Consider the following 18,716-nt stretch of genomic DNA (forward strand, 5'->3'; position numbering starts at 1 on the left):
GCGTCCCACAACGCCGACACGTTACAGCATATTTCTCAATGCTGCGTCACCTTACGCCTCACACTGGATTTATGTGCCTATTTTACGTGTGCTAGAGTCAGCAGTCAGTATGGAGTGAAATAAACATCACAGAGACAAAACTCATGGTCGTAAGTAAGGAAAACATTGCAGGAGTCAACTCAGTAATAAAACAAAGAACTAAAGGAAGGGTAAAACAATGTACATACCTTGGAACCACAATAAATGAAAATTGGGGTAAATCGCAAGAAATCAAGATTCGCATCGGGAAAGCAAGAAATGTGTTACAGAAAACGAGTGCTGTCTTCAATAGCCATAACCTAACTCTAAAAACAAAAATCAGACTTTTGCACTGCTACATATATTCTGTCTTCCTATGTTGTGTAGAGACATGGATCTTAAATAAAAACACGGGGAAGAAGCTGGAGGCCTTTGAATTGTGGCTTTATAGGCGGGTCCTGAGAATACCTTGGACCTAGAGAGTGACAAACGTAGAAGTTTTGAGAAGAATGAACACAACACGTAAATTAATCGAGATATCAAAATGCCGAAAGTTGCATGTGTAGGATATGTCATGCGAAACACAAATAGATATGACTTGCTATTAAAAAAAATAAAGGGAAAATCAACAGCAAAAGAGATCCTGGAAGAAGACGAATGTCCAGGTTTGACGACCTTAGGTGCTAGTTCAGTATGTCATGAACAGAACTATTCCGCGCTGCTAGCAACAGATGAATAGCCATCATGATCGCCTAAGTCCGACCCGGATAGGCACTGAAAGTCGAAGGAGGAGAGTTACTTTCAACCTCTGTACTCGGAAATGCTTAAAGACATCAAGAAAATTTTCACGGTTGTTTTGAGATCGGGATCCGAGGAATATGTCGTAAAATTTTGAGCCATTTGGAGTGCATAGCCGTCTTGAAACCCTTGGCTCGGTTTCGGTAAGAAAACATTATAAAAAATATATTTTTGGGGTGATTTCTAAGGGACCGCCCATGAGTTAATGGTCGCTCCAAAGCACCTTAAGGGCCACTGCATACATCAAATGCACACAGAACCAAACGATTTGTTCCATTTGCCTAAGCAGGAGGAAGTTACACTAACTAACACGATCCTTTTGTTGGGTAGACGAATAGTCCCTAGTCCAAGGGCTATCCAAAACCCTTGACCCTACCTTTACATCACCAATAGCACCCAAGGTATGAACCCAGAAAGAGCCCCATTTTTATGTGTGGCATTTTGGAACGTATTAGGAAACCCATGTTGTCTCATACACACCGATTAATTTGTAACATTGTCGCCTAGGGTTGGTGCTTGAGATTTTCTGAGAATACATTGAACATCCATTTGAATCCACGACACTAAGAGCGATCTTGCAGCGAGATGGATTAACGTTACAGTATAGAAAATTTTGCCTTGAGTTATTCTCACTGAACATAGAAATTCCTCTGAGGGTTTTACAAAGGTAATATGCGCATTATTAAGTGGATATTAAATTTTTTTTAGGTAATGTATACTGCAACCTTAGTTTACAAACTGGCAGGTGCTGCCTTCGTCGTGCTTAAAAGATGGTTGTACCACATCAGACGTTTGTCGTACTACTCCACAAGGGAGTGCTGGATCCAAAAGGGGGGTCACATTTTCTTACTGTCTGCCCACCACTCACAAATATTATTTGCCCTCATAATTTCCTTTACGGATGGCAGTAAAAAGCCGGCGAAACCAGGAGGTGGTCATTTTCCAACTGGAAATAACGTTGATAAAGACCCAAACATTGTTGCAATGGCATCCAGCTGGGGTGTAAACAAGTGCGTCATTGAAGCAAAATTTATCTCTAGAAACAAACCAAATACAGACATGAACAAGCTGATTGACGAAAACTCTCCAGGAGACATAAATACGAAGTACCAGGAATGAACAACAAGCGGGGAGGCGGAAGATATTAAATTGTGGCCAAACAAAAAACGATCTTGTCAAAAGCATTACAGACAGCAAAAGGGCATGAGCAGTCATACATAACTGTACTACAAATGGAAAAGCTGATGAACAGCATGCTTTGAAATCTACTCTGCAAAGTTTGGAAATATTAGTCCTAAAAACAGAAGTACAGACAACAGGTACTGGTGACGAAATAGGAATGCTGTATGGTGACAAAATAGCAGATTAAGAGGTGGCACTGCAGTTGAAACTAAGTAACTTCTTACGAAACACTTTTCCAGATCACAGAAGTTTTACAGTTGATGAACCGGAAACAAAGGGAGGACTGAATAATAGTTTCGAAATTAGTGCTGATTTTGAACTAAACGGGACACGCAATATGTGGCAAAAGAATGTTGCGATAAAACATTTTTCATTCCAGAGGATGCCCAGTGCTCCAGTACAATAAACTATGAAGCCTGAGAATATTCAAGTATAAAAGGAAATGATAACAAAGAAGAGAATTCAGGATTAGTTATAGAAACGGCAAATGTGCAATGCTTCAGGACAAAACTTAATACATTTTCATTCTTCGTTGAGCAAGTGAGACCTGATGTACATGTAAACACTATCTCGTCCAACTAGAAACAGAAAACTACAGACGTATTGAATATCTGGATATGACTGTGTATGCACATAATATGCTCAGAGTCAAGAAAATTGATTAAATAACTTCTGCGTAGATTTGAACCTAGGACTGGCTGCTTTGCGGCTGCCAGCAGCTAACTTAATCATTGTTTCTGTGTACTGTTTTGCAACTAATTATAAAACTGTGTGTATTCATCTAATGCACCTATGAGCAAAAATTGTGTTATGTGGAGACGTCAACATTCGTATTGGAGAAGAGGAGAGCTTCTACGAACTTAGTAAGCAGCTATGGTCTATTTGTGGGAAATTACTGATCAACAAGATGAGATGTTTGTCTTGCATAACTGTCACAAACATAAATAGCTGGGACAACAAAGTAAGTGGGTTGACTCTGTGCTTGCAGATCACAGTACAGTAATCATGATCTTATAGCAGACCCAGTGAGTGCACTACAAATTCCCAGCTGACAGTCAAATTGTGTGTTCAGAAACAGGTTTAATACAAAAAAAAGTTTAGACGTTTTCAATGATGCAGCATCTTCTATAAATTAACACCATATATTTGAAGAATTGCCATTAAATGACGCATTCGGTTACATTTTCCAGACACTCAGAAGTCCAATGTCATGAATAAAACTAAAACCCGACTGATATCCAACTGACAAATCAAAATGCACACAGGAAACAGCCAAAGTATGGAGGTGGTATACTCCTAATGAAGCTAAAATAAAATGCATACAATAAAGTCTGAGCAGCTACAAATAATGGCATTAAGAATAGACTGGAAATGTGTAACAGACCAAATGGCTCTACAGAACAGAAGTGAAAAAACAAAGGAGAGCAGTGTTGGATTTGCTGATGAAGCTAGCAATTCTTGCAAGGCAGTGTGAAATCTGGTTAACAAACACAGGAAAAGGCTCGCTTCTTGCTCTAATTCTTGCAGACAAGTTGAGTACAATGAAAATAAAGCTAGTGGAATGCACAGTGGGTGAAAGATTTCGGTGAAATTTGGACATAAATGCAGTACAGTAATACTGTGGAGGAATGTGTATCGAAAAGTTATAAAAAAAAATTGTACAAAACTACAAACCTTGAACGAGTACCAATATTTACAGCATGTCATTTACTGTGTTAAAAACTATAATCTGTGAAATTGCTCAACCTCTGACAGAAGTAATATGCCCGTGCTGAGGAATTTCCAGACTTTCTAAAAGTGGCATACACAGTACCACTTTACAAAAAGCCACAAGCTACAGGCCCATCTGTATCTGTAATACCAGTTCTAGCTAATGCATTGGCATGTACAAAGACATACCAACAATTAAGTTATTTTAAAGGAAATAATGTGCTATGATGCAAAGCACAGCTTCCAGAAGGGCAGATCAACAACCACAGCAATACTTCATTTAATTATAAGTATCTAAGGCAGGATTTGAAGACAAAGAGTTAGTTTCAATGGTACTTTGTGACCTTAGTAAGACATTTGATAGTGTCCCACATTAAGGTCCTGCCAGCAAGCTAAAACCATAGGGTTTTGGGGGAGCTGTTCTGCAAACTCTCGAATCTAACTTGAGTAACAGATGAGAGGTTGTAACAGTATAAGCAGCAGACTCAGGTGAAAAGAAGTTACAACACATTGTGCCACTGGGATCCAAAATAGGGCCTCTGTCCTGATTTTCGTTAATGACATGAGATACAAAGAGCACACCTTGAAATATATAATCTTGTTCTCAAAAGCGAAGGGAGTCATTTAGGCTGTTCAACAATCTGAGGCTCTATTCAGTGAGGCCAAGGCTTAGCTTATCATGAACAAGATGTAAATTAATGAAAACAAAATGCAGAGGATGACATGCAGCCTCAGTGATACTACAGCACTCTGTGAAACAGCAGCAGCTAAACTTCTGGGCTGTTTGATTGATACTAAGTTAACCTGACAACAGCACGCTAAACATGTATGTACCAAATTTTCAGAGGACCTGTGTCTCTTGATGAAACTAAAAAGTGTAAAATCAGAACAGTATCTACTAACAGTATACTATGCAGTGTTCCACCGCTACATCAACTTGGGCTGTTGTTGTGGTGGGGCTACTCTTTAGGATGCAAGAATATGCTTTTATTGCAAAAGAAAGCAATGAAGACCCTTTCCTCAAGGGGGGGCAAAAAATTGCCAGCCAATATTTTCCTATCGAATCAGTTCTGACTTAAAATGAGACTTCCAGAAAGAGAAGTAAAGTTGATTAACAGATACATGAAACAGCTTCCCAATGGTGGCCCTAAAATTATTTAGTGCACTGCATCATGATATTCAGTCACAACCACTGGAACAATTAAGGGGTAAAATTGTGTGTAAATTGAAGAGAGCAACATTTTTACGGTACTGAAGTATTTTTGCTAATCACAGAACAATGTCTACCTGTGCTGTAACTGAGTGCCATGACAACAGCAGCAACTCTAAACACTATAGGTTTTATAGCTGTAAACTATGTTGTAATTAAGTTCTTCATTTTAATGTGTTTTATAGCACTCGTTTTAGTATCATAGTTTATACTGCAATATTGTATTAATTATATTGCGGTCATATCTTGACAGTGTGTGCCCAGCCATAACTGGTGAACGACACAGAATTTATAATGAAGGCAGTAATATATACACAAAATGTTTCAATATAATAATAGCCTCACTACAAGAACACACTTTACTACAATAATTTGTTTATGCTTTAGAGAAAAAGAACGGTTCGAAAGTAAAAGTTCAAAAATTTGAGAAGTAGGCCTATGTGTGTCATGCAGTTAGTCAAGTAATTACAACAGCAACCAATTCCAAAACTTTGACACCAATATAATTTACACACTATAAAATCAAAGCGCGCACTCTCGCCATCATCAGTAAAGTCACCAAACAGTACAACAGTAAACACAGGTCTACATACTCTGGCTAAGTGAGCACATGTACGAGATTTTGACAACCCCCATATAAGCAACTGTAGCTTCTAATTCCTAGAATCATTACCATTTGAGACTCAATTTTCATACTTTTTTTAGTCTCTAAAGTTATGTGTATAATTTTTTTAATCCACATGGCTACATCAACAAACACTATAAACTGTTTGCAGCTGTAGCCTCTGGGTCAAAAATCAAACTGTCTGATCTACCTAAGAGGGTACTGGTAATTACAAAAACTCCTGTATTTGTACAAGGTGGATAGGGATGTGTGTAAGATCATGGCCACAGAGACTAAATCAGTGTTGCACATAGTTCTTGCTTCCAAGATTTGAGCAAGAGCAAGAGTTGACCAACTTACTACATCCATCATAAGCAATAATATTCGAGCCCCACTACCTACCAATACAATCATCTCTTTCATGATCTTTGGATTGCATTTATTTTTCAAACTATACATACTATTAGAATGCTTTCTTTCATGAATTCTGAACAATGGCAGAGAATGTTTAGGAACAGGTTGGTAATTCAGTAATGAAATTCATGACCACTGTTCAACAACAATTTTTATTATTTTCCTTAATTACAGAAATTCTCCTACAAATCCGAAGTGCAGTTACAAATGGAATGAAACATTTATATAAAAAGAGTTATATTTCATATTGCAAAGGTGAAGTTCTATGGCAAGCATTTATCTCTAGTAAGATACACATGAAAATCTGCATGTTACATATACGTAAATGAGAATATACAGAATGACATTTGACCATTATCTGAATACATAACGTAACTGTTTGTTGATACAATTCATGAAATTAATCCTTCTACGGGGAAAATAGTATCAGTCTTAAGTTTAACACGCAACAGCATTACTTTTAAGGAAGCTGTTACTACAATCCTGACGCTTAAATTTCGTTTGTCTTTTACTTGGATGATGTATCGTCTGTTGCAGCTGCTCCCTCCTGCTCAACTTTTGAAGGTTCCGAAACCTGTTTTACCGCTGGTGCAGATGATCTAACTATTGGTACTATCCTCTCATTGGCGTCCGGCATGGGCAATGGCCTCTGGAAGGTAATGTTAAAAATTAGTAAAAACTTCGAAGCAAATTATTAAACTTATAAGTCTAGAGCAGTGGTTCCCAACAGGTGGTCCGCGGACCCCAAGGGTCCGCAAGATGCTATTAGAATAAAACTATATTTCGTATGCTAACAGATTTTTTGTTTTGGCCGCTCAATATTTTTTTAATAATGAATGTCAATGTTTTTACTAAGTACTAAAAATAGAAAACGTATAAAAAGACTCTTAATGTGGCTTTCTTCTTAGGTACTTGATACTGTGATATGACAACATACCAATCACGCTCTATGAGGGGGGTCCTCGAGAAAATTTTCTTGGGAACCCCTGTGCTAAAGTATTTGACAAGGAAACTGAACCTTTAATGAACATTACTCACTTTCTTCGGTGCAACAATGCTAAGTACGCCGTCCGAAGACAATGTCGATGCTATTTTATCTGCATCGGCGTCTTCCGGTATTAAATAACGACGAGTGAAACTACGAGAAATGTATCCATGCTGGTCCTGTCTCTCCTCGTGTTTAGCTTCTACGACGACAAATTTGTCAACGACCTTTACAGTAACTTCATCTGGTTTGAATTGTTGCACATCGAGATTCACCTGCAAGCGTTAATTTTATGTTAATGTTACGACAACACTTCAACTACCAAATAGACCGTTTAGCTCCAGTCTAAATAATGTTGACAATGCTTTGAACGAACTCCAATAAGAATTGTAACAATACCTCTTTATATAGCGTTCATTCTTACCTTTAAGCCATCATCTCCGTAGTACTGGGCTGCGCCAAGGTCTTTCTGTGCAGCTTCCAACTGACTCAGAGCATCGAGGAGCAAGTTACGAGAATACCGAGGGCTAATCCTCGGGCTCGGGTACTCTATTTCACCAAAAATCAGTGGCAGCAACGACATCTACAATACCAAACCATATGATAAGGGCAAAGAGCACATAAAGATTTTTCTTACTTCATCACTTTATAACTGTCACACATTTGCCGCTTCACAATGCTATTAACACTTTCCTCTACAACAAGCACGAATCTCACGCAAGCAGAAGCGAGTGGGCCAAACTCGATAAATTATTTTAATGTCAAAGCCCACATCCACGAGACAGTTGCTCACTTACCGTGTAGCACAAATAACGCAGGTGTTCCTTAAATCCACGTATCACTTCTCTATTGCAAGTGGTCAGCGCAAGTGCCCAACTCGGCTCCTGTCACGTTTATATACTGAATGTTTCGCGCTATGGAATGATCTGGGATGTTCTCAGTCGACTACGTTGACATCGATTCTATACCGTAGAACTTCTCGAATTTTCAGGAGTGTTCAACATATGCAGTAGCTGCCATCTACTGGTTGAAGTTTGAACGAATACAAAATTCTAACTAGAATTATTGTTATGCCACAGAATAATAGCTGCACATTTTTGGTATTTGATTGAGTAATCTATTTCGTTTCTAAAAATAAGTATTAAAATGAGCTTAGAAATGATACAATATATTAATTTATATAAGAAATTTTTATTATTTACGGCTTTAATCCCTTATTGACAATAGTTTAAGCAGTAATAGTCAGTGCAAAAGATTTAATTATTAACACAAAAACATTTTGATATACAGATTTTTGAGTAAATAATTGTTGGAACAAGGTATCTGTGCCTCTTGACATTGTTTGGAAGAATGAAGCGAAATTCAACATCTTTCTATTAAAATCTTTGAGTTGTTATTGTTTTGTGTTGTGGTTTGCGTTTGAAAAAGTTGTAAGTGCTGCAGCTTCTTTCGTTCGATATTTTCACCGTATGAAAATATGACAGATCAGTTGAAATATGGAAATCTCAGGGAGCGGACAAAACAAGTATAATCGCAGTTGGAAGCCTTACATATTATTCTCAGTCGTGTTTGATTTTTCTCACGTTGTAGAAGTGGCGTGCTATATAATTGTAACCAAAGCCTCAGTTATATTGTGAAACTGGAAGAATGGCAGACGAAAATTCTGGAGAGCGTGATTCAAAAGACGTGCAACTGACAGAACAGTATTCGCAAGACGAAGCCACTTTAAAGGAACATGGGATGAATGCAGCAAACGTACATTACGAAGATGATGTATGCGTTTACACAGACCCAGAATCTTCCTTTCAGTATGAATGGGATGGAATAAAAAACGAATGGGTCCCAAGAACAAAAAATGCAGAAGAAACGAAAGCTGCTAATGCTGACGCTTCTGAAAGTGCCACTGGCCCTACGACTTCTAAATGCGTCGCGCCGAACTCTTTAGTATCGCCTGAAGAATACCAGTTTGACGGAGAATCGTATATCTACAAGGATTCTCAATCAGGTTAGTCTATAATTTTCCTTTCAATTAATTTCACATTTTGTCTATATTTGAGTGTGTACTTTTGTATTGGAGAAAGTGGCAACATTTTGTTTGATTTTCGCCTTATGTTATTGAATAGTGCGTGAATCAGACATCAATATGGGCGAAGGGAACCAAATGTCGCTCGCGTCCAGTATGGAGATACCAAGTAGAGAACTGTGGTACTCAAACCATCGTTTTTTCATAAACGGTTTGCGCTTTTGTGTATTGTATCGTACAACACCTTGGTCTGTTGAATATGTAATTGTAAATAGTTTATTTATGGAAAACATACATTTGACCAGGAGTCAGCGAATATTTTTATTAAAAGTAAAAATGACTTTGTAAGTAGGGCTAAACCTCTGTAGCTAGCCTATATATTTACACACAGTGTAATCATAGATACAGTTTTTAGTGGCCATAGAACTGAATCTAAAATAAAAAGCACTGAAAGTATATCCCCAAATTGATGGAACACCTTCAACTTCCTCAATTGTTCTTCACATTGCTCTAATCACACAGCTGCAACTGGTGGCTTAATATTTACGTAATTACATTTCTCAAAGAATGAACTTGTAATTACAGAACTCTGTTAACTGCATACTTCCACGCAGCTTTACAATGTGCTCTGCTGCTTCTTGAATTTAGATTTTTTTTAAAAAAAATTGTAGAAACAGTGGCTGATGAGGTGTGTTTTAAAATTTATTTTGTATTGGTTGGAAGCCACAATTTACTACTTTATGTTAAATTGGAGCTTGTTGAATATATACAACAAGCTCCCATTTAACATGAAGCAATAATGTACATAACTCTACTCTGAACCCTAGAGAAGACAACGAAATCTACTTGCAAATTATTTTTGTGTCTTGTGTTGTGATTGTGTTTATCATAGTTCAGCTGAGGTGGATTTTTGCTCAACATTGTCTGCTTTATAAATAATTGTTTATGATTCCATTATACACCACTTTTCTTCTGTGATTGGTACCTAACTGGTCAATATATTCAATTGTTGATTTTTGTCCATCATGATCAGATAAACTATTGACTTTGGATTTTACAATTAACTTATTGAAGGTTGTTGAGTCTAGAAACAACATGCTAGTGGCTGTTGCTCTATTTCCTTCAATCTTCATATGGAATTTTTTCTGTGAAAGATAGTGCAATGGTGAGGTGAAAATGTGGTATTGGACCTACCTTGAAATCTTGGTTGGAAGACAGACCGAGCACAGTCTGAGGTCTTTGTTAAGTTGAAAGGTGACAGTTTGATTATGAGTTGGAGAAGCCTACAAATGTGAAGAAGAAAATCTGTTGACCGGTAGTAAAGCCTAATGTTTACTTTTGTGCCACATTGAAAAATAAAAGGGGGCTCCAGTCTGTAACTTTTACCGGAAGCAGGACATCAACAGCTCTAGGTGCCATCGGCAAGTTCTATCGGCCAAAAAATCAACATTAGTCTTCACAAATGACAAGTCTCGATGTAAGTCAGCACAACTGTTTCTAACTACATAATGTAGTTTAAGATACATCCTGCTCATGACCTGAAACCTGTCGGTGAGTACAAGCTTATTTCCTGATTCAGTTCTGTGGCACAGCATTCAAAGAGCTGTTCAGCACAATATAATTAATTCAGAGTGCCAGGGACTTGATTCCATTTTTTGCATATGTAGATATTCCATTTTCTTATTGATGGTTTCACAACACTATTAGTTGAATCTGTTAAATGTCAGTGATTTTCATAGACAAGTCTGTTCCATCTATCCTTCCTTTCATTTCCCTACGTATCTGTGAACTTCAACCTTTTTATTAGCCTAATGAGGTTTGTAATGGTTTAATGGAAGACATTAAAATCATTTTCTTTAACATCTATGGCTTTGTCCAAACTGCAGTATTTTGTTTTCCAGCTGAAGCTATATCTCTTCTGCAACTCTGTCATTCAGATGAACCTACCCTAAATAGGCCTAAGGAACACACTACAGAAGTGTCTGATTGCACCCATTTTCTTTGACTCATTATTTCATCAACACAGCATACCACCTACTTCCAGCTATCCGATATAACAACCATAGTGTCACTACATACACATAAGACCAAAAATAAAAACAGCATGACAGTATTTCATTTCAAGAGTACAATGAAACTAATGGGACTATTTTGGGAATTTGGGTGTTTAGAGGGGGGGGGGGGGCGCAAGCTAAATATACAACAGCACAAAAAATAGCACCACCCTAAAACAAGTATAATTCATCAAATAAAACACCAAAAATTGTCAAAATATATAACATAATGCCACAAACATGAAAACCACAGGAACCTCACATTTCACTTTACCTACATAGCTCAAACAAAGCCCTCAATACAAAAAAACCAACACACAAAACTCCAGAAAATGGTAGTACTACTTTCAGTTAATCTATGCAGCTCAAACATAGCCATTGAGAACTGAAACCAAACACAAGTTAAAAATCCAGGTAGTGCAAATTTCACATAATCACTTCCGCCTGCAATATTCATCCAAATGAGACTGCAAATTGGAAGATTGCCTCTTCTCCTTCCTATCAGAGATTGACACTCATCAATCTCCACTATCACCCCCGCCCCCAAAAAATTTCCCCCAATACTTCACATACTCATGACATAATCTTCTCTACAAAAAGAAAACCAACCTACCACACTTCTCACACTCACTCGTGTCTCGTGCATGCAAAAATGTGAAGAGAACCGATAACAAAAATAGTACATCAATAAAACATTCTCCCTAATGGCCAACATAGATCTCTCGAAGCAGGTGGTGGAGGCACCACATGGATCAACAAATATTGTCACTACAACAGCACCACATATAGAGATTCCTGGTAAGAGAGGTCAGGATTCTAGTCACCTTGATAATCTCACCACAAACATGTCACCTCACATAGTTGGCAGTCAAGCCAAACTGCTGCAAGAACCTAAGCATCATCACCATGTCAGCACCTAGTGCAACATGGAGCGAAAAACTATTGAATTTTTCTGCACATCTATCACTAACAGAAAACACTACTACATTCAGCTCCCCCCCCCCCCCCCCCCCCCCAAAAAAAAAAAAAAAAAAAAAAAAGAAAAAAAAAAAAAAACCTGACACAAACGTGAATGCATAATCCCCAAACCAGTAAATTAAAGTCTGCCTCTGTAGCGGTAGCATTTTTGCATACCACTGACCCGCAAGTCGCCGAACTGGCGTCCACTAAAAAGGACTTGCAATACGGCTTCCGAGCCCCCCCGCCCCCCCCGCATGGGGCCTCACGGCTAACAATGCCATACGATCATTTCATTCATTTCTGTGTAAATTAAAGTTACTTAATGGCTACAAGGCCATAGTTCCAACAACAACTTCACACTGATTACACAGAGTCAGATGACTGAATACCTTATGTAAAACAAACAATTCCAAACCTCAACATCCGCCACAAGAGCAGTTCACAAATTACCACAACATGGCATCTACAAATACTGACCATCTCAAAAATGCCGTGCTATGATGACGTCACACAATACAACATCAATATGTCGTGGGTCAAAGCCGACAGATGGAGTCAGACACTCCCCGTGGCCCAATTAGTAGGGGTAGGGTGCTTCTGGCAATTGCATGTGGAAATAGTCTCTTACTAGAGGCATTCATATGCAGATTACACTATGTAGGATGTGACCAGACAACAGGCAGTGCTTCAGTAATATCCATTTGGGAATGTATCCGTCCCATAAGCGGTTTTCCAAACTCTGCATTAACTTATTCCACAGAACACTTCATCCATGACGTATACCACTGAGCCATTGACTCAATCTTCGCATTCTCAGCAGTGTGCCTGATGTTATTCTCGGGTGTGTAATTAAGATTAGTGTTTAAAGTATTACCTCCACAGCCTCCTATTGGATCACGATAATCTTTTTGATGATCATTCCCTGAAGAGCCTAAATCACAGATTACATCATTACACAAACCCACTAGAAATACTAGTAAATCTTTACTTCATGAGAAATTCTTCTTCAAGCAGATTGCTGAAGCAGATCTTCCCCACTGTTTGTAGCAATTTGGTATCAGTATGGTCATTGTCTATTCAAAAAGCAATCAAATAGACATGTGCCTCTTTAAGATTATTAACTGCCTGGATTACCGAAAGTTGCAGTTCCACCCATCCACTTTCATCTGTGATGTCGTTACGATGGCAGACACTCGTGTTTGAAACATATAAATATGGTGACGGTGAAGCCACTCATTACATCTGAGAACAAACATAAATAACATGTCCAGTATTTAACTTCAGCAATGAAATGAAACTAATAGGCCAACTGTGGGAAGTAGGGAGTTTTGGGTGGGGCAAACTAAATATGCGACAATAAAAATAATGACATCATTCCAAAACAAATATAAACCTCAACATTCAGCACAACCAAAAAGTGCAAAAACAAAAACCATTTTTATTGTAAATTGCACTTGGCCTATACAGCTCAAATGAAGCCTTTTTATACCAGGAGCCCACACACAACTAGAAATTCTGGTATCACAGATTTCACGTGACCTATATAGGTGAAACAAAGCCCTTGATACCGCCGACACGCAACTTGAAAACCCAGTATTGCAAATTTCACTTGACCTATAAAGCTCGAATGAAGCCCCAGATATCAGAAGTTCATCCAAAATTCAAAAGCCAAGTAGAACAAGTTGCACTTGAATGCAGCAAAAATGAAGCCCACTCAAATCATCTAATCCGTCACCCATATCTTCTTTTACCTTGTTTATTTAAAGAAGGGTCTAAAACGAACCAAAACTCGCTTACATAACTGACTTCAAAAACTAACCAGTGATGGTACCTACTGACTACAGTTCAGCACAATCACTGAAAATCTAACAATAAAAATGCCAGAATTCATGAAAACTTGTATTGCAACCAATTTTGATGCACATGGATGAGCCAAAACGTTATAACCACCTGCTTAATAGTTTGTTTTTTAATCTTTGCAATGACATACATAACTGATTATGCATATCAGGGATCCAACAGTTTGTTTGTAGATTTTTGGAGGTATGTGGCTTTAGATGTCTGTGCACAGGTCATGTAATTGATATAAATAACGGACCACTGATTTGCGTACAAGGTGATGGTGTCCAGTAGTAACCCAGATGGGTTCCATAGGATTTAGATCAGGTGAATTTGGTCACCGAGACATTGTAAGTTCTTTATTATGCTCCTCAAACCACTGTAGCATGGTTCTGTCTCTGAGATATGGGCAGTGATACTGCTGAAAGATGGCATCGCCATAGTGGAAGACATCAAGCATGAAGGGATGCAGTTGATTTGGAGCTATCAGCATGTCTTCAATTACTGTCACAAGTCCTATGCAATTTCAGGACAATGTCTTCTATAGCATAACTCTGCTCTCACCAACCTGCGTCTGTGGCATGCTGCACATTTCGAGCCGCTGTTCACCTTGAGGACAGTGTTTATGGAGATGACCATTTACCTAGTGTAGCAAAAATGTGATTCACCTTAAGAGCTGACACGTTTCCATTGATCAATGGTTGAATCCTGTTGGTCCTGTGCCCACTGTGATCATAATTGACAACGATGTGGGTTCAACATGTTAACACATAATAGTAGCCTACTGCAGAGCCTCATGTTCAGCAATATACAATGAATGGTGTGCTCTGAAACACTTTACATGCACCACCATTGTGCTCTTTTGACAGAGGTGCAACAGATCACTGTCTGTCCTACTTCACAGAGCAGACAAGCCTATGAACCCACATTCTGTGAAGAGTTGTGTATGTCCAACCATTTAGTGCCTAGTGGTATTTTCATTGTCCTTCTACCTCTTTCCACAGTTACTGACAACAATAGCACATGAACATTGGACCAGCTTCGCCATTTTCAAGGTACTCATGCGCGGGCTCTGTGTAATAATAATCTGCCCCTTGTGAAAGTTAGCTTGTTGCTGTACTCTTCAGTCCAAAGACTGGTTTGATGCATCTCTCCATGCTATTCTATCCTGTACAAGCCTCTTCATCTTCGAGTAACTATTGCAACCTATATCCTTCTGAATCAGCTTGTTTTATTCATCTCTTGGTCTCCCTCTTTGATTTTTACCACCCAACTTCCCACCAATACTAAATTGGTGATCTCTTGATGCCTCAGAATGTGTCCTACCAACTGATCCCTTCGTCTAGTGAAGTTGTGTCACAAATTCCTCTCCTCTCCAAGTCTGTTCAGTACTTCGTCATTAGTTACATGATCGACCCATCTAATCTTTAGTATTCATCTTTAGCACCACATTTCAAAATCTTCTATTCTCTTCTAGTCTAAACTGTCTATCGTCCATGTTTCACTTCCATACATGGCTTCACTCCATGCATATACTTTCAGAAAGGACTTCCTTACAATTAAATCTAAGCTCAATGTTAACTAATTTCTCTTCTTCAAAAACGTTTTTCTTGCCATCGTCAGTCTACAATTTATATCCTTTCCACTTTGACTACCATTAGTTATTTTGCTCCCTAAAAAGCAAAACTCATCTACTACTTTAAGTGTCTCATTTCCCAACCTAATTCCCTCAGCATCACCTGATTTAATTCTACTACATTCCATTATTCTCGTTTTTCTTTTGTTAATATTCACTTTATATCCTCCTTTCAAGACATTGTTCATTCCATTCAGCTGTTGTTCCAAGTTCTTTGCTGTCTCTGCCAGCATTACAATATCATCGGCAAATCTCAAAGTTTTTATTTGTTCTCCCTGAACTTTAATTCCTACTCCAAATTTTTCTTTTGTTTTCTTTACTGTTTGCTCAATATACAGATTGAATAACACCAGGGATAGGCTACAACCCTGTCTAACTCCCTTCTCAACCACTGCTTCCTTTTCCTGCCCCTAGCTAATTGCCATCTGTTTTCCTTACAAATTGTAAAAAGCCTTTCATTCCCTGTATTTTTACCCCAACCACCTTTAGAATTTGAAAGAGCATACCCCAGTCAATATTTTCAAAAGTTTTCTCAAAGTTTATAAATGCTATAAACATTGGTTTGCCTTTCTTTAAACTATTTTCTCCGGAATCCAAACTCATCTTCTCTGAGGTCGGCGTCTATCAGTCTTTCCAATTATCCATAAAGAATTCGTGTTAGTATTTTACATCCTTGACTTATTAAACTGATAGTTTGGTAATTTTCACACCTGTCAGTACCTGCTTCCTTTGGAATTGGTATTACTATATTCTTCTTGAAGTCTGATGGTATTTCACCTGTCTCATACGTCTTGTTCACTGGGTGGAAAAGTTTTGTCGTGGCTGGCTCTCCCAAGGCTATCAGCAGCTCTAACGGAATGTTATCTATTCCCAGAGCCTTTTTTTGACTTAGTATCGTATCTCCAATCTCCTCTTCATCTATGTCCTATTCCATTTCTATAATATCTCCCTCAAGTACATCTCCCTTGTATAGACCCTCTGTATACTCCTCCCACCTCTCTGCTTTCTCTTCATTGCTTAGGACTGGTTTTCCATCTGAAATCTTGAGATTCATACAGGTGGTTCTCTTTTCTCCAAAGGTCTCTTTCATTTTCCTGTAGGTGGCAGCTATTATACATCTAGTGATATATGCTTCTGTATCCCTTACATTTGTCTTCTAGCCATTCTTGCTTAGCCATTTTGCACTTCCTGTTGATCTTATATTTGAGGTGTTTGTACTCCCTTTTACCTGCTTCATTTAGTGCATTTTTATATTTTCTGCTTTCATCAGTTAAATTCATTATCTCTTGTGATACCCAAGGATTTCTACTAGCTCTCATCTTTTTACCTACTTGATGTTGTGCTGCCTTCGGTATGTCATTTCTCAAAGCTACCCACTCTTCTTCTACTGTGTTCCTCTCCCTGTGTTCCTCTCTACTGTGTTCCTGTTCTTGCCAATCAAGCTGTAATTTGGCAGTGCTTCATGTAAGGTCTATATGTACATCATGTAAAAATTTCATCAAAGTACGAGATTGTCGAGTGGGGACCCTTAGGCCACTTGACATGAAATGACCAAATGTAAATAATCTTCCATTATATGTCTAAGAAGCAGAAGTAGTTCTCTTTGGGATAGGCACTGGACTCCTATTCGGAAGGATGATGGCCCAAATCCCTGTTTGGTCATCCATATTTATAAGTCTCACATTTTGTTAATTAATTAAGGCAAATACTGGGATGGTTTCTTTTGAAAGGACACAGCTGCTTTCTTTCACCTTCCCTCCATATGCAAGGTTGTTCTCCATTTCTAAAGACTTCATTGTTGATGGACATTAAACGTACTTCCTTGGGAAAGCTGAAATGTAGGCCCAACCACACGTAATGCGACAGCACTACTTTAGTTTGTTTTGTAGAGACCTGTCTTTTATCATTAGAAGAACCTTCTTTGCGTAGGTAGCATTTAGGAACATTCATCCATGGAAAGTTCTCAGAATAGTGTCATTGTTGTATAAAGGTAAAACTGCATATAGAAATCACATGTGTATTTACCTTTTTTACCTTTACATGACACTATTGTGTTGACATTGCATAGACGAAGATTTGTAAAAGCTTTCCCTGCTATGATGATTCTTGTGTGAAAATATTTTTAAGGTGAAACATATACCTTCGAATTATTTTAAAATAGTGCTTTTACATTATGTGTGGTTTGACCTATGTCATAGCTTTCCCATGTTGAATATAACCATGATCTCATGTCTAATCAGGGATAAATTCAAACTAAATAGTGAGATACTGCACAGACAATACCTGACTGTTTATCTATTCTCCCTTCTTAATGTTTTAAATATCCTCCATGTCATCACCATAGACCAGCTGTGGAAGTCATGATGTGTAATAATTGTGAACTCTGTAACAAGTCATGTGAATCTTTGGATGGAATAAGAAAGTAATATCAGAAACAGGACATTTTGCTGTATTGAAAAGAACGTTGAACACAGTAGCTCATCTTTTGTAATGTTCTTCTTTAAACTAAACACAGCTCTCTTTCTCTGCCTGTCTGTTTTTCATGTGTGTGTTTGATGTATCTGATGTTGGAATACTTACTTTCATTCTGTTATCTCACATGGGATCATATTCTGGGGAAACTTGTCAAACCGAGCAAAAGTATTTGGAGTGCAAAAGCATGTAGTAAAACTCATTTGTGGTGTAAATTCAAGAACATCATCTAGATGTAGATACCTGTTCAAAGAACTGGGAATTTTAATAATTGCTTCTCAATATGTTTATTCCATAATGAAATTTATTGCAAATAATATGTCTCTATTTTCAAGCAATAACTCAATACATAGTATCAACACTAGGAATAAGAACAATCTACATAAAGACCTAAAATCACTTACCTTGGTCCAGAAAGGGATCCAGTATCCAGAACACACATTTTCAGTAAATTGCCAGTAATCATTAAAAACTTGGTTTCAGATAAAGCACAGTGTAAGCAGGTACACTGGTACTTATCATAAAGAAGTCTCTCTTCCCACCTGTACATTACTAACTACTATCTCTTTCCCACCCTCTCCAGATTGCTGCTTGCATCATACACAATAGTTGCATTCGGTCTGAGATGCCGGAGTTTGCTGTCATGTGTGCATGAGGTGTGCTTGCTTGTGTGTGTGAATGGTGTGTTTCTCTTTTTCTGATGAAGGCTGTAGCCGAAAGCTTTACGTAAGCATCATTTAAATGCGCCTGTTGGCAACATAACGTATCTTGTTTATGTTAACTAGAGTCTGTCTTTTCCTACATTGTTGAT

The 18,716-nt window shown here is 38.1% G+C and overlaps 2 protein-coding genes across 2 annotated transcripts in view; one reads left to right on the forward strand and one right to left on the reverse strand.

Annotated features, from left to right (window-relative positions):
- Positions 1-6,113: 6,113 nt before the first annotated feature.
- On the reverse strand, positions 6,114-7,879 carry LOC124711816 (protein lethal(2)essential for life-like). Its single transcript, XM_047242042.1, has 4 exons — positions 7,719-7,879; positions 7,346-7,504; positions 6,975-7,196; positions 6,114-6,585 (listed from the first exon to the last, which is right to left on the reverse strand). The coding sequence occupies exons 2-4, from the start codon at positions 7,502-7,504 to the stop codon at positions 6,445-6,447; spliced, it is 522 nt and encodes a 173-aa protein (XP_047097998.1). The 5' UTR covers positions 7,719-7,879; the 3' UTR covers positions 6,114-6,444.
- Positions 7,880-8,322: 443 nt separating this feature from the next.
- Positions 8,323-18,716, forward strand: part of LOC124711187 (HIV Tat-specific factor 1 homolog) — a 580,556-nt gene continuing 570,162 nt past the window's right edge. The window contains exon 1 of the mRNA XM_047241116.1: positions 8,323-8,926. Coding sequence (XP_047097072.1) covers positions 8,569-8,926 — 358 coding nt within the window. The 5' untranslated portion in view covers positions 8,323-8,568. The remainder of the gene's footprint in view (positions 8,927-18,716) is intronic.

The sequence above is a fragment of the Schistocerca piceifrons genome, chromosome 8 (assembly GCF_021461385.2).
Source record: "Schistocerca piceifrons isolate TAMUIC-IGC-003096 chromosome 8, iqSchPice1.1, whole genome shotgun sequence".
In the NCBI taxonomy this organism is placed as follows: domain Eukaryota; kingdom Metazoa; phylum Arthropoda; class Insecta; order Orthoptera; family Acrididae; genus Schistocerca; species Schistocerca piceifrons.